General features: G+C 35.7%; 3 protein-coding genes and 1 pseudogene across 4 annotated transcripts; 3 read left to right on the top strand and 1 right to left on the bottom strand.

Annotated features, from left to right (window-relative positions):
• The first annotated feature begins 2,972 nt into the window (after positions 1 to 2,972).
• LOC132041174 (mogroside IE synthase-like) lies at positions 2,973 to 5,765 on the top strand. The gene is made up of 2 exons (XM_059431994.1): positions 2,973 to 3,596; positions 4,983 to 5,765. Exons 1-2 carry the CDS (start codon positions 2,973 to 2,975, stop codon positions 5,694 to 5,696), a joined length of 1,338 nt encoding a protein of 445 aa, XP_059287977.1. The 3' UTR covers positions 5,697 to 5,765.
• Positions 5,766 to 7,740: 1,975 nt separating this feature from the next.
• LOC132039288 (mogroside IE synthase-like) lies at positions 7,741 to 9,743 on the top strand (annotated as a pseudogene).
• A 1,784-nt stretch (positions 9,744 to 11,527) lies between these two features.
• LOC132040865 (uncharacterized) lies at positions 11,528 to 14,856 on the bottom strand. Of its 2 annotated transcripts, XM_059431555.1 has the most exons (5): positions 14,631 to 14,856; positions 14,452 to 14,543; positions 14,258 to 14,282; positions 12,146 to 12,205; positions 11,528 to 12,049 (listed from the first exon to the last, which is right to left on the bottom strand). In XM_059431555.1, the coding sequence occupies exons 1-5, from the start codon at positions 14,702 to 14,704 to the stop codon at positions 11,962 to 11,964; spliced, it is 339 nt and encodes a 112-aa protein (XP_059287538.1). In that variant the 5' UTR covers positions 14,705 to 14,856; the 3' UTR covers positions 11,528 to 11,961. The 2 variants fall into 2 exon arrangements, with proteins under 2 accessions (XP_059287538.1, XP_059287537.1); XM_059431554.1 differs by having other exon boundaries at positions 14,452 to 14,856.
• A 5,536-nt stretch (positions 14,857 to 20,392) lies between these two features.
• LOC132039852 (UDP-glycosyltransferase 74E2-like) lies at positions 20,393 to 24,766 on the top strand. The gene is made up of 2 exons (XM_059430387.1): positions 20,393 to 21,163; positions 23,837 to 24,766. The coding sequence occupies exons 1-2, from the start codon at positions 20,534 to 20,536 to the stop codon at positions 24,548 to 24,550; spliced, it is 1,344 nt and encodes a 447-aa protein (XP_059286370.1). The 5' UTR covers positions 20,393 to 20,533; the 3' UTR covers positions 24,551 to 24,766.
• The last annotated feature ends 974 nt before the right edge of the window (positions 24,767 to 25,740 follow it).

The following is a 25,740-nucleotide window of genomic DNA, read 5'->3' as shown; positions in this document are numbered from 1 at the left end:
TAATGAGGGACTCGGTGAACAATGCAGTGGAGTTGCACGAATGCGTGTCCTGGTCCGTGGCTCAGTGAAGGACATATTGAGCTTTGCACGAGCAAGAGAAGTGAAAACCATATGCAATTAAAACATTTCCAAAGACTCAATGAAATAGTATAAACGGACTGTCAATTGAAAGTCGGGACAAAAGTTATATCAAACATCTTTCGGACGTCACTCGGAAACATATCAAACGTCATAAACATATTAAAGGACCATAGTTATACGTCAAACCAATCCGAGTCCGCCTCGGAAAGTTACGAACGTTACTCACTTTAGGACTTTCTACGAACAAATCAAAGCGATCCGAGCCCTCCTGTGAAAGTTACGACGTTCGTAGTTACGGGATCATTTTAGAACAAAACTCTTTGAAAACAAAACCTTTATGCAACTTTTGAAATTTAGTCATACAAAGGAACGTAAGAACCATAATTCGACTACATTAAGAATACGAATATCAAGAGACAAATAAGAATCATAGACATGCTCGGGTCACCAGAGTAGAGTTACCTCAAGAATCGGGTCATAGCTTATTTACTCTAAGACATGCCAAAAGAAAGAAAGAGTAGTTTTACATACCTTGTCCGCTTCCTACGCTAATCCAAACTTAAGTCTTGGCTTCTCACGATCTATAATAATGTCATTAAATATCAACTATTAGCCATAAACACTTAGGAATCCCATTCCAAACTAACACTTTGTCTACAGAAATTTGGGCGATTTCCCCATAATCTCAACAATCCCGAGAATTCAACTCGGCCAAATCAACAACAACCATACCAACAACCATACTAACAACATCCATAAGTGATTCAAAACGCATTCTAACGTTAATAATTCCTTTCTACACAAGTCGACAACATTTCACTTATATTCAAATAAACTACATACGATCAAGCCAATACCAATGCTCACATATTCAATTACAAATCCGCAACCATTCAAACAAGATTTAAGAACATTCCAAGCAATCCATACAATATTCAAACAGCCCGGCATGCATTACCACCCGAAACTTTCTAAATTCCATAAGAACAACGACAACACGTTTCTTTCTTCCGAATTCATAAACTACATCAACAATCCACACGTTTACAACATTATTTCCATAAATTCAAGAAACTATATTAGAATCACTTTAGGTTCTAATCAGCCCACAACAATTCCGACTCCAACTTGAATCATTAAACCCTTATTCTTGCCATAAGATTCACAACGACAATAAGCAAAACATCAAGTAACATCAATTCATCCTTACTACACAAACAATCCACATCCACGGCCACACACCATCATACAACATTTCATGATTTTCATCCATTTTCATACACTATGACACGTCCAAAACATCCATAAAACATGTAAAGGAGGATTGAATCTTACCTTTTCCTTTCAATTCTTCTACTCGGCTAGGATCCTCCATAGCTAAAACGAATGGTTTCCTTGTTCCAACAACTATTCCACGTTGTAGAGGACCTTCCAATTAGTAGAAAACTAGAAGAAAAATAATTTCCCATGATCAAATTTTTTGGGACCCCATTCGTTAACCCCTTGGCCGAATGGTTCTCCATTCTTTTCTTCATGTTTCTTCATATTTCTGTAGAGGACAAAAGATGACTACTTGTCTTGCTTTTTCATCACATGTCCATATATATATATATATATATATATATATATATATATATATATATATATATATATATATATATATATATATGTGTGTGTGTGTGTGTGTGTGTGTGTGTGTGTGTGTGGCCGGTTGTGCCCTTTTTTTTTTCTCCAATTTTCTAGACTTTTCTTAAGTAATAAAAGATGAATAATTTGTCTTACCTTGTCATCTTTGTCTATATATATATGTCTCCCACAAATATGAGATGACCACGTATACATCTTCATGGCTCAAGACAATTGGCCAACCATGGGTGGGACCCATGCCACATGGACGCCACCTTGGCCTTTTGGCCATTTCATGAAATTATTTTTCCCAACTTTTAGCCTCCAATTTTTCCTTATTCCAAATTTACCCTTAATTCTCCATACCAATAAAAGGATGAATATGCAACTTATGCATTCTTAACAAAACCGAAAAAAATATAACCTTATCCTTAACTTTCCGCAATCTACTCGGAATATCCCATTGTATAAAATATGGGATATAACAGATTGTATTCACTTTTTTGAGTTTCTTTGGTTAAATTTTTGGATTGTATTCATTTTTTTTAGTGTGTATTTGTTAATTTTTGGAGTATATATGTTTTTATGTATTCAGTTTTACTTGCTGTATTCATGAATACAACGAGCCCATTTATGAATACAGATAGTCATTTCAAGAATACAATGAAAAAAGAAGAAAAAAATTCGCTGTATTCATGAAAAAAAAAAAAACGAATACAGCGAAAATCAGTTGTATACAGCGAAAAATGAAACAAGCTACAATGTTTGCTACGACGCGTAAATACTAAACATGTAGCTACGCCCAATATTTAACCCTTAAAAGGTAGTCATTTGTGAAATTTTCCCAATAATAAATATAATGTCACTTAAGCCCTAATCTTTTATTTAGCAATAATAAATATAGGGATATACAATCTTAAATATATAACATTTTTGTACCTCAGAAAAAGTGCAATGTAATTAAAATAATATTACTGAACATTTTTTTGCATGATTGAGATTGACAGAAAATAACGTGCGAGACATGTTCGTAGAGACTAGTATATATATAGTATAACTTTTTTCGCTTATGTGTGGAACACTAGTAAATAAGTAAAAATCTACTTATTTTCCTGAAAACTTTTTTTCAAGAACGTCTTCTTCATACCGAACACCTATTGACTAAATGCAAACATATGAGGCCTATATCATCCTAATAGCAGAGACTTCAGGTCTTCTTATCCTGAACAACTCTGAACAGGACAGCTAAAGAGTATACTGTAGAAATGGAAGAAATAACCAACAAAGCTCATGTTTTACTTCTCCCTTACCCTTTACAGGGCCACATAAACCCAATGGTTCAATTTTCAAAGAGATTAGCATCGAGAGGAGTTAAAGTGACCTTAGTCACCATAGATAATGTTAGCAAGAACATGCCAAAGGAGTCTGGTTCAATCAAGATTGAGTCCATTCCACATGATGAGGCTCCACCAGAAAGTGTTGACAAATCTCTTGAATGGTACTATAATTTGATAACTAAAAACTTGGGAGCAATTGTTGAGAAATTATCTGATTCTGAGTACCCTGTGAAAGTTCTTGTTTTTGATTCAATTGGATCTTGGGCACTTGACTTGGCACACCAGCTAGGACTCAAAGGAGCTGCATTTTTCACACAACCTTGTTCACTTAGTGCCATATTCTATCATATGGATCCAGAAACAAGTAAAGTTCCTTTTGATGGCTCTGTTGTAACTTTGCCTTCACTTCCATTATTGGAAAAGAAAGATTTGCCTACTTTCATCTATGATGATTTGTATCCATCTCTTGCAAAGCTTATCTTCAGTCAGAACATCCATTTCAAGAAAGCAGATTGGCTTCTCTTCAACACATTTGATGTGTTGGAAAAGGAGGTAAACTCTCTCAACCATGACAGCGGGAAAAATGTCAAAAATTACCCATCAACTATACACTGAATATTTTATTTTTATTCGTTATACTTTGGGTCCATTCATAGTCTTGTCCTTAGCAAATTGTTCTCGTTATATGCCCTCGACCCTAATATATCTCGAATCTGAAGTATACTGGCAGATAGCTTTAAAAAATAGTTAAAAGTAGAGGGATATATTTGACAATTTTTGAAGTATTTTGACACGTGAAGTTCACAAAGTTCATGCTAGAGCACAGTTAAAAGCAAGAGTAAATATAAAGACAATTTGCTAACAACAAAGATTTGATTATCATTAAAGTTTAAGAGAGTAAAAGTAAAATTAGATATTGCATCTCCTAAAGCGGTAAATTTTACTTTTATTCTTTTTAAAATAAGTATTGTTATTGTTATTATTTATTACTTTTTATCCATTGCACAACAAAGTGACCATCCAAAGTGCTACAATAATATACTCACTTCGTGTTAGTTTGTAAAATCTGGAGTTTATGAAAGAAAACAAGACTTTTTCCACATACCAAAAATGAGATTAAACTTTCTAGTCTTAATCATTTCATAATATTTTTGTGATTATTACAAGTGTTCTATGAGTATTTTTTTGGGTAAATAATTTCTAGTCTTAATCATTTCAAGGAAGAACAAAATTGCACTAGGATTCGACATGCTGCTTCCACCCCTAGGATCTTTAACTACATCACTACTACTCATTAACAATACTCAATGATCATATTGGATATACATTCAGCTCGAACAACTTCCTAGCTAGTCTAGGCCTTAAGCTAGCTCTAAAATAAACGGAGGGTCGGAGCTAGGTGGAAGCAAGGGGTTCGTCTGAAAATTACACTGTATACACAAGGTTAAATTTTTGTTTTATGTGGATATAGTAGACTTTGAATCCCTTGGCTTCTTATTGTATTTACTCATTTATATTTTGAATTTCCTTAGTGAAAATTCTGACTGTACAACTTATATACCTCTTGAATTATCACCTTGATGACTACTTCAGAAGAAGATCTCGATCTTCTGAACAATCCTTGAGTTCCTGTCTTGCCAGACTTGCCCAACTTGGAATTTTATCTCTGGTGTAAAGCTCAGCCAATCTCAACATGAAGATCCACCTCGGTGATCCATAGTTGAAGGACAAATCCGAAGTTTAAATTAAAGAGCTTCATAATTTATAAAAATAAAAAAAAGTGTAATTCTTTTTCTACAGACTAAATAAGAAAGTACCACCTTAGAATTGAACAGAAGGAGTATTATTTATTATTTAAACAGGCTTGATACACACACACTGCATCCTTGCATAGTGCTATACCAAAAATCTAAAGTTTTTGTTGTTGAATATGTACAGGTGGTCGATTGGCTAAGGACACAATATCCAATCAAAACCATCGGACCAACAATTCCATCAATGTATCTTGACAAGAGACTAAAGGAAGACAAAGAATATGGTTTGAGTCTCTTCAAGCCTAATGGGGAAACTTGTGTGAAGTGGCTAGATTCAAGGGAAATTGGCTCTGTTGTGTATGTATCATTTGGAAGTTTGGCCAGTCTTGGAGAACAACAAATGGAGGAACTAGCATGGGGATTGATGACGAGCAACTTCCATTTCTTGTGGGCCGTTAGAACTTCTGAAGAGAACAAACTCCCAAATGAATTCATGTCGAAGTTATCAGAAAAAGGACTTGTTGTGAATTGGTGCCCTCAGCTTGATGTCTTGGCACATCAGTCAGTTGGATGTTTTTTCACTCATTGTGGATGGAACTCGACGCTCGAAGCACTGTGTTTGGGAGTACCAATGGTGGCCATGCCCCAATGGTCAGATCAACCGACTAATGCAAAATTTATTAGTGATGTATGGCAAACAGGTATTCGAGTTAAGGCTGGAGAAAATGGTGTAGTTGACAGAGATGAAATCGCGAGTTCCATAAGGGAAGTCATGGAGGAAGAGAAAGGTGTAATGCTTAAAGAGAATGCAATTAAATGGAAACAATTGGCTAAGGAAGCAATAGATGAAGGAGGGAGTTCTGATAAGAATATTGAAGAATTTCTTTCAAACTTGTAATGCACTAGCTGTTTAAACAGCTAGCATTTCATTTTTGTTTTGAACTAAGCAACCAAGAAACTTTGATTACTTATTGGACCGAATGTAGTAGCTTCGGTCAAAAGAGAATTCATTGAATATGTGCAAATTATTAATTTAAAACTAATAACTTTAAAGGACTAGAATCTCGAATGCACTGTCTTTGAAGGATGAGGAGAAGAAGAAATGGAAATGAAAAACAAAAATTCAAAATGATTTAACTGGGTAATGAATTTATTTAAATTTTTGGGTTTTTAACATTTACCCACAAATTTACCCCTATAATCTAACACCAAACTACTTAGTTACTTAGACTTGGTCAACATCCCTCTATTTTAGTTCAAGACTAGGGTTCTTTTCCCTTCATTCTTATCCAGAAATTTTAGGTATTCTTTTCTTTAACTGTAAAGAAATGGATTTTAGTCTAACTCAACCTTAAAAGCTAGCTCTTGAGGGAAGGATTACCCAAGTCATATTAAAGATACCACTCATCCCTTATATAAAGGATGTAGCAGAACCCATGCCAATTTTCATTTCGGATGTTGGGCTCACATATTAAATTACCCACGTTATAAGATGTCTAGTACTGGGTGTGAGGAAGGTTGTTAAGAGTCCCACATCATTTATATAAGAGATGGGTGAGCTCTTTAATAAGGCTTTGAATCCTCCCTTATGAGCTAGTTTTTGAGATTGAGCTATGACAAATTCCATTTTTTTTTACGTGGTATCAGCACAGCACCCATCCCTTATATAAATGATGTGGGACTCTTAACATGAACAACTCCTGAACAGGGCAGCTAAACAAGTATATTGAAGAAATGGAAGAAACACCGAGCAAATCTCATGTATTAGTTCTCCCTTTCCTAGTACAAGACCAATAAATAAATATATACTTTAAGCATGTAAAGGAGGTCCTGAAGTTAAGGCTGAACATTTTTGCTGATGTATACTGGAGATTCTTTCTGTATTTAACATTCTGATGAGGAAACAATGTTCTTTTTCAATAGTATGGATTTGAATGATGAGTTTCTCTTGGGTAGTGGAGCTTTATATTCTGTCAAATATATCTCTAACAAAACTATAGGAGGAGAATGTTTGATATTTTTTTTTTTAATTGAAACCCAATAGCTTTCTGTATTTTGTTTATTAATTTTCTAAACCAATATCTTTTAGGTACTTATATTTTTATTGTTTTTAATCCTTTCAATAGTCAGAAGATGCAAATATTGTTTGAAATAAGGGTGGTTCGGTGGATCTGGTTCATTAACTCGGAATGCTATTTGGTAGAGCCCCCTCCTCCCACGGCTACAGCCAACACCAGGTATATGCATTCAATGAAGTTGTAGTCAGTTCCGATGATTATACCGTTTCAAGTGGATGTTTAGTTCGTTCAATGATAGTTGTAATCGATTGGGTAGATGTTTGCAGATACTTACCTATTAATGAAATTTTTTTCGCGTTTAAATTTCTTTCTGTGAATTGTCATATTCACTAGTATGATACAGTCTAATTCACAAACCACAACAACAAAAGAAACAATACAAAACACACTCTTGAGTGTGGAAAGAAAGGAAAAAAGATAGAATCCAAAACACAAGACAGTCCTCTTTATTCACATCTTTCCGTTTACAAACATCAGTACTTTTGTTTTCTTTCTTTTTGGTCCACAAAAAGAATAATAGAACCTAAAACAAAGACGGCCCTATTTCATCATGCCTATGTTCATTTCAGTACTTTTTCTTTCTTGTTGGTCCACTCAATCATGGTCCAAGAACTTTTAATGGGTTCATCTGCTATGTTATTTTGAGCAATTTGGAGTATTTGATGTTGGTTACCTAATTTCTTCTTGAGCTTGTTCACTTCGGTAACCTTTTCTTCTTTATGGATCAATATTATTCCATTCCAAATCCTTCCTGATACCTCCAGAGGAAAATCTCGAATTTGGATCCCAAATTGACGGGTTAGTGTGACGTTGACACAACTTATGTATGGATACTTCAGAAAAGAATTCTACCACCAATTTTATATGGCGAATGGGTTTGACGGTAGTGATTATCGATGGTGCTTAATGGCAGTAGTTTGTGGTGGCCGTTGGTGGATGATAGTGATAACTAATGATAGTGGTGGTTGGTGATATATTATGGTGGTAGATGATAGTAATTGTCGCAGTGATTGTTGATTGTTTTGGTCTATGTTGCTTAAACTATTCAAACATGTTGTCGGGTGTGTGTTCGTTCCAAAAGTAGTGCGTTTTGGAGAATCGATACGTGGGACAACAACATTTTCGTGTGTCCAAGCAAAATAGGTCATGTTAATGGTGATTGATAGTGATGGTTGTAAATAATGGCTAGTGGTAGTGTTGTGGTGATTGACAGTTGTGATGGTTGTGGCTGAGGATGGTGGTGGTTGTGGTGGTGGTAGTTGACCATGACAGACGGCGGCTATGCTGGTAGTTGATAATGATGGTAGACGATAACAGTGATGCTTAGTGGTGAAAATGGATGGAGTAGGGCTCAAATATCATCTTTGTAGAAATTGTTGAACAAATGACATGTTGATGATATTAAATGTCTCATCTTCAGACAAAACATCAATTTCAAGAAAGCCGATTGGCTTTTCTTCAACACATTTGATCTGTTGGAAAATGAGGTAAACTCTCTGACCATGACAACGGGAAAAAAAGTCAAGAATACCCATATACTGTAGAAGGAATATCTTAACCCTTTGTTATTTTTTAGGCCCATTTATATATGTTTTGTTAGCAAATCATGTCGTAATTGACCTTGACACTAGTAGAGCTCAAACATGAAGTATAACAGAGGATAATATTGAAAGATAGTCAAAGGTAGAGGGATAAATTTAGACATTTTTTCCTTTGGACACATAAAATTCATCAGCTCATATTGACGCTCTATTAATGTCAAGGATAAATCTGACATAATTGATTTGGTTTGGTTTCAATTAGAAAACTGACTTAATTGGCTTGCATTCTATTTAGAGAAAAACCAATCCAGATCAAACCATGAATACCTCTAGGCCTACTCCAAAAATTTGAATTTTCTGTTATTGAATTTGTACAGATAGTTGATTGGATAAGGAGTCAATACCCAATCAAAACTATTGGACCAACTATTCCGTCAATGTATCTTAACAAGGGACTAAAGGATGACAGAATATGGGCTGAGTCTCTTCAAGCCTAATGGTGAGACTTGTATGAAGTGGCTAGACTCGAGGGAAGTTGGCTCTGTTGTCTATGTAACATTTGGAAGTTTAGCCTGTCTTGGAGAACAACAAATGGAGGAACTAGCACGGGGACTAATGATGAGCAATTCTTACTTCTTGTGGGTTGTTAGAACTTCTGAAGAAAACAAACTTCCAAATAAATTCATGTCAAAGGCATCAGAAAAAGGACTAATTGTGAATTGGTGCCCTCAGCTTGATGTCTTGGCTCATCAATCAGTTGGATGTTTCTTTACTCATTGTGGATGGAACTAGACGCTCGAGGCACTAAGTATGGAGTACCAATGGTGGTCATGCCCCAATGGACAGATCAACCGACTAATGCAAAATTTATTAGTGATGTATGGCAAACAGGAATTCGCGTTAAGGTTGAAGCAAAAGGTGTAGTTAGTGGAGATGAAATAGCAAGGGCATACGGGTAGTCATGGAGGAAGAGAAAGATGTAATGCTTAAAGAGAATGCAATTAAATGGAAGCAATTGGCTAAGGAATCAGTAGATGAAGGAGGGAGTTCTGATAAGAATATTGAAGAATGTCTTTCAAACTTGTGATGCATTGGACTGAGTATTAGATTGGGAGAAGATTATTTGACAAAATTGATCACTTTATGCATCAAATAATTCTTAGAAAATCTTATGCTTAAGGTATAATAAAAATCTCATGAAATCTTAATGTATCTCTCTTTCAAGAGAAAGCTAGAAAACAACATTTTGATGATTATAAATAGGAATTTATTACTCAAAAGGTGATTCAACTATTGAAAGTTATTTAATAAAGTCATTTTTGTTTTTGGCTACAATAACCTCGCATATCTTTCCGGCCAATTCGCAGGATTGCCCTTCCTTTGGGATGGTCTTTAGTTTTTGCCCCTCAAAATGTTGGTCTTTAATTTTTGCCCTTCGCATTGCAATCCTGAGCTTCGCGTAAAAATCATGAGGTTCTGGGTTCGAACCCCCGCTCAGGCATAAATTTAAAAAAAATTCGCAAAGCAAGGCTTGGGTCGCGTGTATGCCGGACCCGGCATACACTTCTTAAGGAATAACGAAAGTTATACCGGACCCGGCATAACCATAAGTTCCGTCTTATAAGGCAGAGTTTATGCCTTAAGGAAAAGTTCCGCCTTAGGGGCATACTTTTAATTATGCCTTAACTAAAAGTTTGCCCCATAAGGCATAACTAAAAGTATGCCCCATAGAGCGGAACTTTTCCTTAAGACACAACTAAAAGTTTGCCTTATAAGGCAAAGTCTAGGTCTTAAGGAAAAGTTATGCCTTATAGGGCATACTTTTAGTTATGCCTTAACTAAAAATCTGTCCCATAAGGCATAACTAAACTATGTCTTCGGGAAAAGCTCTGTCTTATGGGCAGACTTTTAGTTAAGGCTTAATTAAAAGTTTGCGTATAAGGCATAAGTATGCCGGGTCCGGCATAACTTTGATTATTCCTTAACAAGTGTATGCCGGACCACGACCCAAGCCTGGCCTTGCGATTTTTTTTTTAATTTATGTCTGAGCGGGGGTTCGAACCCAGAACCTCAGGTATAAGGTCATTTTTCAAGTGAAGGGCAAAACTTAAAGACCACAAATATGAGGGACAATATTTAAAGACCACCCCAAAAGAAGGGCAATCTGCGCAATTTTTTTGTATCTTTACCAGTTTCACTTGATAAGTCACTCTCCCCCATTTTTTAAAATTTGGCCAACAAATATTGATGTGGCATTTTGCTTAGTCCATATAGACTTTTCTTTTTCCTTGGTATGGAATATAGTGATCTTATCACTTAAAACTAATTGGGTCATTTCCACGCTTACCCTTCAACGGCACTGGTATTTAATTTTTGGCCCTTACTAAAAATTCTTTGATTTCGGGTTCGAACTCCCGTTCAGTCAAAAAATTTTAAAAAATAAAAATCGCGAGGTATAGTTTGCATTCGCAAGGCAGAGTTTTGTCTTTCCCCTGCCTTAAGGCATAAGACAAAAGTGTGCCTTAAGGCAATTTTTTTAATTTTTTACTTAGTTGGAATTTTACAAACCTTTGCCTTGATGCCTAAATTTTATCCGAATAAGCCTAATTTTGGGTAAAAATTTGCCTTAAGGCCTAATTTTTATCCGAATAGCCCTAACTTTGCTACAAACCTCTGTCTTGTGATTTTTTTTTTTAACCGAGCTGGGATTCAAACCCAAAATCTCGAGGTATTAAGCAAAGGGCAAAAGTTAAAGACTTGAGGGACAAAAATTAAAGACCAGTACCTTTGAAGGATAATCCGCACAAAAAAATGAAACTAATTCAACCTGATCCAACTCATATTGCAGCCCAAAAACCCAAAAAATTAAAATGATTTGGAAGTAGATAATGCCTTTATTTATAGTTTTAGAAGTTCTAACTAGCAATGTATGCTCGTGCTACGCACGGGACCAAGTGCAGCAAGTGCCCAACCCAAGGAAGAATTAGATTGACATTTAAGGTCACAAGACTTCTGTATCGAAGTACAAGCTTCTCTATGTTGAGAATCACTTCGTTCCAGTAACATAACCAAACGCTGCATTCTATATTATCTTATGCATATGCGCAATAAACAATTGAGAATCACTTCATTCCAGTACCATAATCAAACGCGAGAATTTTTGTACAATCTTCCTAATTATATATAGAAAACTTGTGATACAATTATTAATGGAGCTTCAAACCTGACCTAAGAAAGAAATGGTGAGAACTCTGATTAGAAGCACAACAAAACAAGCCTCATTAGCAGAGTCACTATGCCAGAATAAGCATGAAATAAGTTGCACATAGCCTTGAAGTAATGCAATCACCATCTCTCTCAGGAATTAAATCAATCACATTGCGCCAAAGCTAAATTCCCACATTTTGAATAGAAACTGATAAGCAAAGAAACCAATAAAAGAAAATCTAAATATAATATAGGTCTCAGTTTACATATGTGCAAAAATGATATAAGAACGGTGCCCTTCCAATAACAATTTTGAATTTTAGTTACTGTCTCTCTTTCACTGCAGCCTACCTACGGGATTACACTGAATTTGTTTCAACATTCTTGTCTTGTAACCTCCACAGTTTCTCAAAGCTTGGTGGCGGCTGGTCCGACATGAGAAGTAAGAACATGTAAACAGATTTATCAGCATATGCCCTTAACCATTACATAGATTATTCTACAGGATGTGGAATACTCACTATGTGTCAAAGCACCTCATCATCATCCATTGTCCTCGACGAAAATGGCTTTTCATTTTGCTGCAAGACAAAGCAGTAATATCAAGACTGCAGTTGATAGAAAGATACTTCAATGTAAACTCCATAGTAGACATACTACTATTCTTTTGGTGTTCACACTAAACCTTTGAATCATCCAAGAGTTTTAAAGGAAGAAAATCATCCAACAGTGGATGATTCTTGGAGTGTTACAACTCCTCAATTCAAATAAAAAGTAGAATAGTCTGTCAAACACCATGAGTAAAAATATTCAGTATTAATGAACAGCAAACAACACTCCAAATTTCACTGTATCAATAACAAGTACTAATAAATAATGATACCTTACATATTTAATGTGTGAAGGACGATAATAAGCAACAAATTGAAGTTTTGATAGACATATTAAAAAGATGCTTAGGCGTTATGATTTCCTTTATAAGAAAGAGAACTAATTTTCTTTGTAAAATTTTGAAAAAAAATTGTCAATAACTTAGTCGCAGCCACATTCCCTAAAATTAGCAGAACTGATTGCTGATAAGTGAGTGAACATATTCATGTAACACTAAAATTCTCCTAATCCCTTAGCACTAACACATTTGGACATCTCAAGAGAGCAACTTATATTATGTAATAAAATGATTGTAAATGATCATTGTAGTTGACTGGTTAGATTCATGGGAAGGAAGCTTGAATATTTCAAGTTTCGATTTAAGATCGCGGCGGATTAGATATAAAACTGTAGACACTTGAAAGAAAAAGCACCAAATCAGTTCTTCTACAGTCTTCGCTGCTCCTAAATGAAAAAGATCTTACTGTTTGATTTACATTATCTCTGTTTGTCAGCAAAGTGAATGCAGGAAATTATGTACTTTGAAGTCACTAGAATAAGGCTTCTAAAATTAAATTCCAGCTACAAAGAATTATACAAATTAAAACTATTCCTACTTCCCGTTGTGAAATGAAAGATTCATTAAAAAGGAATTCACATCTAAAGGTAAATATTTCTATACAAAAAGTTAATCAGCAGTCAAAGCAAGTTATTGTCATGGCTGATCACTTTCAAAATTGAAAAGCAAAATAAATAGTGAGATATAGAATTTGTAACAACGTTGATGCTGGTTGAAAATATTGGAATCAATATTTTCAAAGGCATTGAAGCACTTTTGCCCGATAATTCTATTGCAAGCAACTGTACTTGCAAACATTCAATTCTTACCAAGAGAAATATGGCAATAGGTGTCAAATCAAGCTAACAAAGAGCAAACAGCGAAAGCACAACATGCTTTGACGCGAAAAGAACATTAAAGTGGTATATTTTTTAACAAATTATACACCTAAATGATAAGACTACATAATTAGCCTACTTCTAGCTAGCTGGAGTTTTAGGTGCTGTTGATCAATCGTTGTCTCTTTGTCTTCTCTTTTCCAGCAATTATTTCATTTGTTCTCTTTTCCAGCAATTCTTTGATCTATGTGCTTCTATTCTTTTGGGTTATGAGTTTTATTCTCTTTTCCTTAATTTGGTTTTCTTTCAAGGTAGACGTGCTATTCTGCTAAATTGAGGAAGGGGATTATTAATTTGTTCTCAGTGTTTTTCCCATATAGTCCGGCTGCGATGGAATTATTCATCTTTTCCAGCCGTTTTTATTGGTCTTTTTCTGGTGCTATAAAACATCTGTTAACTTAGTATTTAGGCTACAAAGTCTGAGGCATTGGCTTGAACATTGAACACATTTTTAAAACTCAAACCAGAAACAGGATTAACTTTAAAGAGGACCTAGAAAAGCATATAGCCGCTCAGACTTTAGGCACAAATCAAACCAAACACATGACTTACTTTGAAAATTCCCTATGTAGGGGTGGGAGAATAGACGGGGTAGATGGTATATGCAGATGCTTCAAAGAGCAATTTTTCACATTTATGCTTAGCACTTAATTGTATCATGAGCTGGTGACAATAACATATAAAGTTAAGTGCAAAGTTACATATGCTGAATGTAAACATAAAGTTGAGCCAAATATAATGTTACCATCTGATGCTTCAAATACATATAAAAAGTGTAGGAAGTGATTGAATTGATACTCACTAACCTTGCATAGATCATACCGCAATGGCCTGCAAATTCAAGAACACCATATTAGCAATGAGGGTCCAAAAATTGCAACAACTCATAGCAATTAGGATACAATTATGAGGAAGGAAAAAAAGGAACGAAAAGTAAAGTTATATCAGCACAACTTATAAAGCATATGAATAACTTAAGTGCTCAAGATCAGTTAAGGACCAGCTGAATAATCTTTGCTTTCTTTCAGCTCGTCGTTGTTCCTTAATCTCTTCAGCTCTACGCACCGCAATATCTTCGTTTGAGGACATTCTCTGTTCCAAATATTAGTTAAGCACATAATAAAAACACTTAAAGAGCTTAAACAAAGCATTAATTGGTGGAAGCAAAGGCACTTTAACCCATCAAAATGACAATGATAGAAGGGCTTTGTCACTGAGATGCTTTCAGTGCCCAAAAAAATTGGGATTGACATTCACTAGCCGCTCAAAAAGATCACCTATGTGTCTGTTTTCAAGCATGCAAGAGTGAATCAGATCAAATTATTGACATTCATGTAAAAATTCAGTAAAAAATCACCAAAACTAATAGCAAACAAACAGTTTTTTCATCAAAGGAAGAGGAAAAACAATAACCATTCGAATAAAATCAGCAAAACTAATAGCAAATAACAAATCTTTCATCAAAAGAAGCGGAAAAACAATACCCAACATGCAAAAATTAGGAATAAGATTTAAATTAACAAAAAAATTTGTAGAATAAACTCAGCAAAACAAATAGCAAAAGGAGCCAAGTTTATGTCCACGTGCTATGCTGGGGAAAACCATCAATACGCGTGTCAACAAGAAAGAAGCCAAGTTTGATGTACAACTCAAATTACTTTTTGTACAATGTGGTGATGTTGTGCTCGTCCCTGTTAGGCGCTTATATACAATAGAAAATATTTATACACAAATTATAATCTAACACAAGCTACAGTCGAATCTCTTTATAAAAGTAACGGAAAAGCGTCATATTTGCCTTGTACTCTTTAAAAAAGGTTATATTTTGTTATAGCCCGTATATTGTACGTTTGGAAATTCCAAGGTCGTCGTGGAAAGTTAAGGGCGAGACCATTTTCAAAAATTATTTTAATGGACGAGTTGTTATAAATATTATTTATGACTATTATTAGTATGGAAATATTGGGAAAGGTTAAGGGCAAAAGGGAAATTTGCAAATGGCATCATGGTAATTTTGCGAAAAGGCTAAGGGTAAAATGGGAATTTATGATGTTCTAGAAAAATTCATGGAATGGCCATGTTGGCCGAAAATGTAGCATATGTAGGTGTATGCTCACATTTTTTATGAGGGCTAAAGTGTACATAGGAAGACAATTAAGTCTTCTTTGTCATTTCAAGAAATTTCTAGAAAAATGAAATGAAAATGATGACAAAAAAATAAGTCATCTTTGCCATGGAAAATAAGAAAATTCTAGAAAATAAAGAAAGGGGAAAAGAAAAGAAAAATCTAGAGAGGGGCATGTGCCCATCTACATACATGCAATATGTATATATATAAGAAAGGGGTGGTCATATTTTAACAAGGAGAGAAAGAAAGAAAGAAAGAAAGAAAAAGAAAAGAGAGGGAGGGGAGTTTCGGCCATGGCTAGCAAAATCTAGCCATGGAAAATTGATGAGGAAAAATTATTCTCTCCTAATATTCTAGCTCATTTGGAGGTCCTCTACAACATGGAGTGGTTGTGGGAGTAAGAAAAGCATTGGTTATGTAAGTTGGAAACTCTAGCCAAGTGAGAAGACAAGTGGAGGAAGGTAAGATTCCATCTTTCATATGTTATGAATGGTTATGCATGTTGTAGTATGTAAAAAGGGATGAAATTCATGAGAATATGGATGTTGTGTGTTGGCTAGTGTGTATGCATGTTGTGGCCGTATGGTTGTTGCATGATGTGGAAGACAATGAATTAATTGTTCTTAGTATTGGTTGTTGTCGTAATGTATAGAAATAGATGAAAAATTCATGAAAACTTGTTGGTAGTTGTTGTGGCCGAAAATGATGGAAGGTTGACAAGTTATGGTGAATTAATTCTAGTTAATATTTTAGTTATTGTGTTGCGGAATCCATGATGAGAAATGAAGGTTTGATGGATTAAAATGAAGTTGTAGTCGTTATCGGAATATTAAAATAGTTAGTGTGATATTGGCTTGAATTCTTACATTGCATGGATAATGTTGTTAATGTAAATTGACATTATTGGATATTCTAGTTGTCGTCGTTATGAATTATGTGATGAAGATGGAAGGTTGTTGTTGAAGTTAGTATATATGAATGATGATGAAAAGTATAGTTGTTGTGAATTGGAAGGGTTCGGTAAAGTAATATGTTAATTGAGTTGTTAGAAGATTATGTGAATTGAATTGAAGTGAATTGAATTGAATTGAATATAGAAGTGTTGCTTGAATAACTGCTAGTATTGTTGTTGGATTGGCCGAGTTGAATTCTCGGGTTTGTTGATGTTGGTTTGGGCCGAGCCATATTCTCGGGACGGTGTATTTTCGGGGAGATCTTGCGCGAAATTTCGGCGAATATAAGTGAATTTATTTGAAAAGTTGAGACAAGTGAATAACAATGGATTAAATGATTGTGTGAATTCTTTGGTATGTAGATTGACAAGTTTGGACAAATAAGCATAACTAGTTGGTCGCGACGCGGTATGTAAGGCTTACCCTTTCTTTCTTTTGGCATGTCTTAGAGCCAAGTAAGGTGTGATATTGATATGTATATTCGGGTTATTCTATTACGTGATTAAGTCCGTTTAGGAGTCGTATGTCTCCCCACAATTTAAGTATCTAATAATTCGACGACGAATTCGATTTAAGCATTCGGTATACGTATCTGATGTAAACATTAGTCAAGCATCCGGATATAGATATTCTGAAGTAAATATTTGACACAAGTGTTCTGACATGAGAAATTCTGATACAAGAAATTTGGAATAGGTATTCTGATATAAGTATGAGTATTCCTAACCTTGATATAAATATTCCGACATAGGTGTTTCGATATAAGTATTACATAAAAATATTCTGATAAGAAGATTCGATATAAGTATCTTTTAGTTATGAATAATCCATTATGAACGTCGATTATTTCATCGGGTCTTGGTTTATGTGCATTTAGTTTCTCACTACTCTACGTTCGTGCATATGTTACGATTTTCTTCGCCGAGTCCGGTAGGTTTATTTCGTGCGCATTATGACATATTCGGCGGTATGATGTGTTACGGTTTCGAGACCTACGCGTAGGGCCGGTTACGGTCTATGGTGTTATGATGTGATATGGCTTCGATATATTCGACGATATGATGTGTATGATGTTACGATGTGTTCGGAGTTTGTACGGAGATTTGAAATCTTACGGGTATGATGTGTTGTGGCACCGAGCGTCGGGGGGTGACCACGTTCACGAGCCCATGCATGATTTTTTATTTGCAATCCGTACATTTGCATTAACGCGCGGTTTGATGTTTGTCACTTCGTATTTGTTTACGTTACTTTCTGCGTATCGTACGTATGTTACGTACATACGGATACGGTTATGATTTCGTGCCGCTATACTTACGTACATTTGATTCGATCATGATTACGTTTTCTTGTGTTCCCCGCTTCATACTCGGTACGTATTCGTGATTCGTCCCCCGCACTTCGGGGGCGCGTTTCGTGCCACGTAGGTACGCCCAAATGATCGAAGGCTTTGCTAGGAGGGTTTCGGCGAGATTGGCGAGCTTCGTTTCCTAGAGTGTCGCAAAGTCGAGAGCGTACCCGAGTTGTGATTTCGATTTGTGTTAGAGACTTTGCGAGCGAGTCGTGGGTCCGAGATACGTGTCTCGGCGGCCACTCGTTTGCTATGGTGGCTTTGAATGGCCTATATGTTTGTACATGTATGTATGTTCGGGCGATGTACATTCCGCACGCCTACGGATTTGATACGATATGTTTGTTATGTTTGATACGCGTGGCCGCCTAAGACGATGTATGCGGTATCGGTTCATTTGAAAGTCTTTACGTACGTTTCATGTGATTTGATGCGGAAATTTGAAAGGAATATGTATGAAATTGGAGTACGTAGGTTCGCTCGGCTCAGTATGTGGGGTCGGGTGCCCATCACACACGATCGGATTAGGGTGTGACAAAGTGTATCGAGCGAGGTACGTCCGTGGGGTTGTACGCAAAGTCGTGTCCGGAGGGGTCTGCATTTATGGTGTGAGCGGCCACGTTTATAAACGGGGAGGCTACGAAGGCATCAAAGGATTGTTGACCTTCTTTTTACTCTCTAGATCGTGCGATAGAGCCAAGTATAGGAAATGAAATCTCTTATGTAAGCCTTACATACGACGGAAAAGGTAAGTGGCGACATGGAAAGCCACAGGGGTAAGTATTGACGTATTTGACCTATTACCTGAGATCGGTAGTTCCGGGTGGCCAGAATGTGATATAGTTGTATGTTTTGTAAGACATTATTGATTTTTGCTGTGTACAGGGGGATGGTATAAGAAGAACAAGGTTTGGTAAAGGATTCGGAAAGTTGACAATTTAATTTGCTACAGGATATTAGGTGAAAGCAGTGAGTAGGAATTCGAACGGACGTGATATCCGGTATTTATGAAGTAGTGGCAATGAAGGTGTATACGTTACTATCGGGGAATGCGGGAACCTAGGATGAAAGGTAGTTACGTACGGAAGGAAAGGTGGACACTAAGGGCGAAAAGGGTAAAATGGTAATTGTGGAAGAAAAGACGCGTTACGAGGGTGTCACCGGAATTTGTAGGGCCTCGACTAACCCCACTCGTGTAGTAAAGGTCATATGCGGAGGTGGACGCGATTACGGAAGCGTTAAGGCCCTAAAATCCACCAAAGTTTTAAGGTTAAGCGTCTTTCGGGTGGGAGTATTTCGGGATGGGTGACCCACGGGAAGTAGGCGGGGAATCTTGCAAAGTTGGAATTTAAGGGGACAAATGAGAAGTTGGGATAGCCTAAGTGAAATTAGAATGTACGAGATGGTTGGAGACCATAAAAAGCCACCTGGCACGCGACAGGCTAGACTAAAGAAGGGACAGAAAGTGCGCCATAGTTGTAGAATTAGGATAGGCTTGAATAAAGTTTGAAAATATTTTTGTGGGCTAGTTGATAACAACTATATATATATATATATGATGTGGAAATTTGAAAGGAATATGTATGAAATTGGAGTCTGAGGGTTCGCTCGGCTCCGTATGTGGGGCCGGGTGCCCATCACACCCTGATCAAGATTAGGGTGTGACATATTTGCTCTTGGTTATACTTTTTTTTTTATATATTTGCCCCTACCATCTTACTTTGGGGTCATATTTACTCCTGAACTGTTAAATCTCCTTGTCCATGCAACTTGCAATTAAACATTTGTCCTTCTCATTTATGAACAATCCGATCGAAGGAGGAGGCTGCTTCCTTTCTAGAAAATATTACTCAAAAAGGAGATATTATTGGTATATGGAAAGAGACAAATGGATCAAGAAAAGCTGAATTTGAGCAATTGGTGTTGGTCCACTTCGTCGGCGGAGAAAACAATAGGCGGCATGGGAGATTTAACCGTTTAGGAGTAAATATGACCCCAAAGTAGGATGATAGGGGCAAATGTATCAAAAAAAAATATAATTAAGGGCAAAAACAACCTTTTTTGAAGAGTACAGGGGCAAATGTGACCCTTTTCCATAAAGTAATTCTCTATAACAACATTTCACTGTAACGATCATGTTTTCTTTAAGACCAATTTTAGATGTTACGTTATATTATATGTTTCCTATAACAACATTTCGCTATAACATCCAAACAAATACTCCTCCTGTCTTAATTTATGTAATACACTTTCTTTTAACTAAAAATAATTTAAAAAAATAATTATTTAACTTATTTAAAAATAATTTAACTTAAACTCTTCATTTTATCCTTAATGAAATGATTTAAAGTCACACAAATATCTATAACTTGTTTTAAATCGCGAATTTAAAAAAAAAAAATCTTTTTTAAATTTCGTACCTAATCAAATTATATCACAAAAATTGAGACGAAAGAAGTATATGAACAAATGACACCGTTATAGAAAAGTTTGACCAAACTTAATTACAATAGACTTGGTCAACTTCCCTCTTAGGACTAGGCATCTTTTCCCCTCATTCTTATCCAAAAACTCAGATCGTCTTTTCTTGAACAAAAAACTACCGACAAAATTACAAGGCTAAACAGGCAGCTAACAATATACTGCGGAAATGGAAGAAATACCAAACAAATCTCATGTTTTAGTTCTTCCTTTCCCCGTACAAGGCCATATAAATCCAATGGTTCAATTTTCAAAGAGATTAGCATCAAGAGGAGTTAAAGTAACCTTAATTACCATAGATTCTATTAGCAAATCCATGCCAATGGAATCTAATTCAATCAAGATTGAGTCCATTCCACATACTGACTCTCCACCAGAGAGTTATGACAATTTTCTTGAATGGTTCCATGTTTTAGTATCCAAAAACTTGACACAAATTGTTGAGAAACTAACTGATCTTGAATACCCTGTGAAAGTTATTGTGTATGATTCAATTACAACTTGGGCAATTGACTTGGCACATCAACTAGGACTTAAAGGGGCTGCTTTTTTTACACAATCTTGTTCTCTTAGTGTCATATACTATCATATGGATCCAGAAAAAGAAAGTAAAGTTTCTTTTGATGGTTCTGCTGTATGTTTGCCTTCACTTCCATTGTTGGAGAAACAAGATTTGCCTTCTTTTGTCTGTCAGAGTGATATGTATCCATCACTTACAAAACTTGTGTTCAGTAGGAACATCAATTTCAAGAAAGCAGATTGGCTTTTGTTCAACTCATTTGATGTGTTGGAGAAAGAGGTAAATCACAAACCACCCCACACACACACACAACACCCCACCGCCTTCCTCCCACCTTTTGTTTGGGTTCATTTAGGGTTGTCAAATGAGCGGTTGGATTGAATTTGGCGAGTTAAAATGAGCTAAGTTAATAAATTATCGGCTTATTAATCAAAAATTACTTGGGCTGAAATGAGTTAAAAGCGGGTTATAATCCAATCCGTCAAATTCTTACTAATATTTAATTTCTTTATTTGTTATTTTATAATTTTTTTAGTACCTAATAAAATTGTTTTCTTTCTTTATTATGGGTATATATAACATATCAAATAAAATACTTGTCTTTTGAAAATATTTTAATAAGATTTCTCGTGGTTTAATTTGGACTGCATATCACTCCAACTTTTTATGGGTTGAAATGAGTTGGGCGGGTTAATGATCAACCCAAACTTGGATGGATGCATTCATGGGCTGATTTTGCCACCCCTAAATTCATTTATATCGGAAGGGAACTGTTTAAAATAGTCAAAAGTATAGGGACTATCTTGGGCATTTTTTATAAAGTATTTTGACACATGAAATCCATAAAATACATGCTTGTGCTAGAGACAATTTGCTAAATGTGTGAACTTTGAATGATGCTAAAGTATTAGAGAGTAAACGGGTTTGAATGACGCCAAGGTACCAGAGGGTTAAATTAAGATATTTTACATAGTAGAAAGGTAAATTTAAAGGGGCAATTTGCAGGATGGCTTTAGCTGGGGTGGTTTTTAGTTTTTGCCCCGTAAATTGGTGGTCTTTAACTTTTGCCCTTCGCTAAAATTTTTTTGGTTTCGGGTTTGAATCCCTGCTCAATTAAAAATTAAAAAAAAAATTCGCAAGGCAGAATTTGCATGGACAGAATTTTGCAAAATTCTGCCTTGTGATTTTTTTTAATTTTTTTTACTGAGTTGAGGTTCGAACCCACAATCTTGGGTATTAGGTGAAGGACAAAACTTAAAAAATCACCAATTTGAAGAGCAAAAATTAAAGACCACCCCAAATGAAGGGCAATCCGCGCAAAAAAATGATACCTTTTGTCCTTTTTTAAGTAAGTAGTACTATTATTGTTATTATTTGTCGATTGCACAGAAAGTGACAGTCTCACTTCATTTTATTTTACGTAAAAGGGCTAAATATACTCCTGTCCTATGAGAAAAGGTTTAAATATATCCCTTGTTATACTTTGAGTCGAAATATATCCCTGCCGTTATATTATCGGATCAAATATACTCCTCCTCCGTTAAAGTTGTCCAAAGTAGACATCCAATCCAACGTGACATTGACATTTGATGAAGTAGATACCACATGACATGCCACCTCAGCGCTCTAACCAATTTTATCCCTCCCGCTATTTGTTCTTCCACCACTTTTGCCCACATCACCATTACAGCCATCACTTTCCTGAAATAGCTACCCTTGGGAACTCCATAAATTACAGACCCACTTTTATTCACATCCAAGTTCCTCAATCTCTCCAAGCTGCACCTTCACACAACTCAACACATTTTCAAAATAAGGCCCATATTGATGAGCCCCTGTGCAGAACTCCTCAACCGCCTTTTCCAGCAGATAAGGTTCTTGATTTGCCTTGAAAATGGAATTGGAAAAATGCCATAAAGAGACCAATGTGTCCTTCGGGTTCCGGGCTACGCAAACAATTTTGCAGTTTGTATTGCTGACAGAATCCGGACGAAAATTGAAAGGCAAATGGGTGTAGAAATTGTAGATGACGTGGCATATAGATCATGGGTTGGTTTTGTGGAGTAAATATTGCACTCAATGGTCTGAACATGGAATTAGTGATTGTCTTTAGAACAGATCTTCGTTTCGGGAATATTATGGTTATGGTGCAACTTTAGCGGCGGTAATGGTGATGGTGTTAATAGTGGCGGAGGAGAAGGAAATTTTAGGGTGGAAGAACAAATAGAAGGGAGGGGTAAAATTGGTTAGGGCGCTGAGGTGGCATGCCACGTGGCATCCACCTCATCAAATGTCAGTGCTACGTAGGATTAAATGTCCACCTTGAATGACTTTAACGGAGGAGGGGTATATTTAATCCGATAGTATAACGGCCAGTGGCGGAGCCACATAGAGCCGAGGGTGTTCATCCGAACCCTCTCTGCGAAAAAAATACTGTTTTTTACAAGGTTAAAATTATTTTTTATGTATATATAGTAGATGTTGAATCCCCTTAGGCTTTTTTGCATGTTTACTTTTTTATATTTTGAACTCCCTCGACGGAAATCCTAGCTCCGCCACTGATAATAGCAGGGTATATTCGGACCCAAAGCATAACGAGGGGTATATTTAAACATTTTCTCATAGTATAGGGGTATATTTGGCCCTTTTCCATTATTTTATTGAGTCCAGAGTTTAAGAAGAAGAAAAATTACTTTTAACACATATAAATAGTAATGTACGAACTTGTAGATCTTAATTTTGTTATGAAATTATGTGACCAGAAGAACAATTTATTAAGAATAAATTAGAATTTTAAAATTAAAGAGTTTCCTATAATAGAATTTTTTTAATTCTTTCTGTGACAGCCAATAAAAAAAGAGCGTTATATAAAATGGAAATAAAAAGACATAAATCCTTACATAGTTTTATACTAATAATTAAAATAAAGTTTCTCTTGCTGAATTTGTACAGGTGATCAACTGGTTAAGGTCCCAATATCGAATCAAAACCATTGGACCAATTATTCCATCAATGTATCTTGACAAGCGACTAAAAGATGACAAAGAATATGGTTTGAGTCTCTTCAAGCCTAATAGTGAAACTTGTATGAAGTGGCTAGACTCGAGGGAATTTGGCTCTGTTGTATATGTATCATTTGGAAGTTTAGCCAATCTTGGAGAACAACAAATGGAGGAACTAGCTTTGGGATTGATGATGAGCAACTGCTACTTCTTGTGGGTTGTTAGAGCTACCGAAGAGAACAAACTTCCCGAGGAATTCATGTCCAAGTTATCAGAAAAAGGACTAATTGTGAATTGGTGTCCTCAGCTCGATGTGTTGGCTCATCAAGCAGTTGGATGTTTCTTTACTCATTGTGGATGGAATTCGACGCTCGAAGCATTGAGTTTGGGAGTGCCAATGGTGGCCATGCCACAATGGTCAGATCAACCAACTAATGCAAAATTTATTAGTGATGTATGGCAAACAGGACTTCGCGTTAAGGCCGGAGAAAATGGTGTAATTAGAAGAGATGAAGTAGCCAGTTCCATAAGGGAAGTCATGGAAGAAGAGAAGGGTGTCATGCTTAAGAAGAATGCAATTAAATGGAAACATTTGGCTAAGGAAGCAGTAGATGAAGGAGGGAGTTCTGATAAGAATATTGAAGAATTTCTTTCAAACTTGTAATGCACTAAACTAAGTAATTAACTGATTCATAGAACATTTACTTTACAAATGCTTCAGCATTTTTTAGAGTGATTGTTGTTTCTTGTTGTTCACTATATATCGGTTTGTATCTTAATTATTAATTCCGTCTATTATTTTGTTGATACAAATATACAATGGTCTGATAGTTTGTACTTTTGTTATCATTAGTAGCATTTTCCTTGTTTGATTCGATTGTATTATATTGTACAATACGTGAAACATTTATTAAAATGTCATGAATTACTTGTAGACACGTGATTTTTGACCCTCCCCGGGGTGTTTCACCTTCTAGTACCTAAATTTTCCTTTAAATCTGGTTTGGACATTTTATTTGGTTTTATTTTTTGTTTAGTAGGTCTTATTTGAATATTCGAAAATCACAAAAAATAGAGTCACAGTTTAGGATATATGTTTAGTTTCATTTTATTTTATTAGTACAAAAAGAAAAAAAAAATCGGAAATGTGTTATCTATTTTTAGTTTAATTTCCAAGTTAAAAGTTTTAATAGATAAATATAGAGTAAGTACATATTTTAATCTTGCTATTTTAATTTAGTAGGAATAATATTTTATGTCATCATTTGTTAATCATATGTTATTTCACGCAAGGAACAGATAAAAGGAAAAAGGGTGGGACCACTCAATTTTAAATACCTCACCTACACACACATGCCACATGCACTTTATAGATATATATTTTTCTTAAAATAAAAAAAAAAAAGAACAAAAAAAAAAAAAAAAAAGCAAATTATTTTTACATTATAAAAATCCATACACATCATTCCAAGGCACATGGACCCAAAAGCCTTTTCATCATTTTTCACACCCTACCTACATATTATAAATTGGACAAAACCCTAGAAAAAAGGGGGCTACATCATACAGACTCAACCGCAATCCTAACCAACACATAGAGAAATCAGCCGCATAATGGATAGACCACAATTATCCTAATAAACCTAGAGACTACACCTACACATAGAATCAGCCGTAGTAGCTAAGAAAAGAAGGAATGAGTTCACGCCATTTTTGATGTCATCAAACACCATGAAATTCACCTATGTTTAGCCATGTAAAAGATCCACGCCTCGCCTTTTAACTCCAACAAAAACCGGCCCAAAACAGTATGTAAAGGTCAATTTCTTTCTCCGTTTTTAGTCCACCAAAAAC

The sequence above is a fragment of the Lycium ferocissimum genome, chromosome 12 (assembly GCF_029784015.1).
Source record: "Lycium ferocissimum isolate CSIRO_LF1 chromosome 12, AGI_CSIRO_Lferr_CH_V1, whole genome shotgun sequence".
Lineage (NCBI taxonomy): Eukaryota > Viridiplantae > Streptophyta > Magnoliopsida > Solanales > Solanaceae > Lycium > Lycium ferocissimum.
The sequence above is the reverse complement of the archived record's forward strand: the minus strand, read 5'-3'. Positions and strand labels throughout refer to the sequence as shown.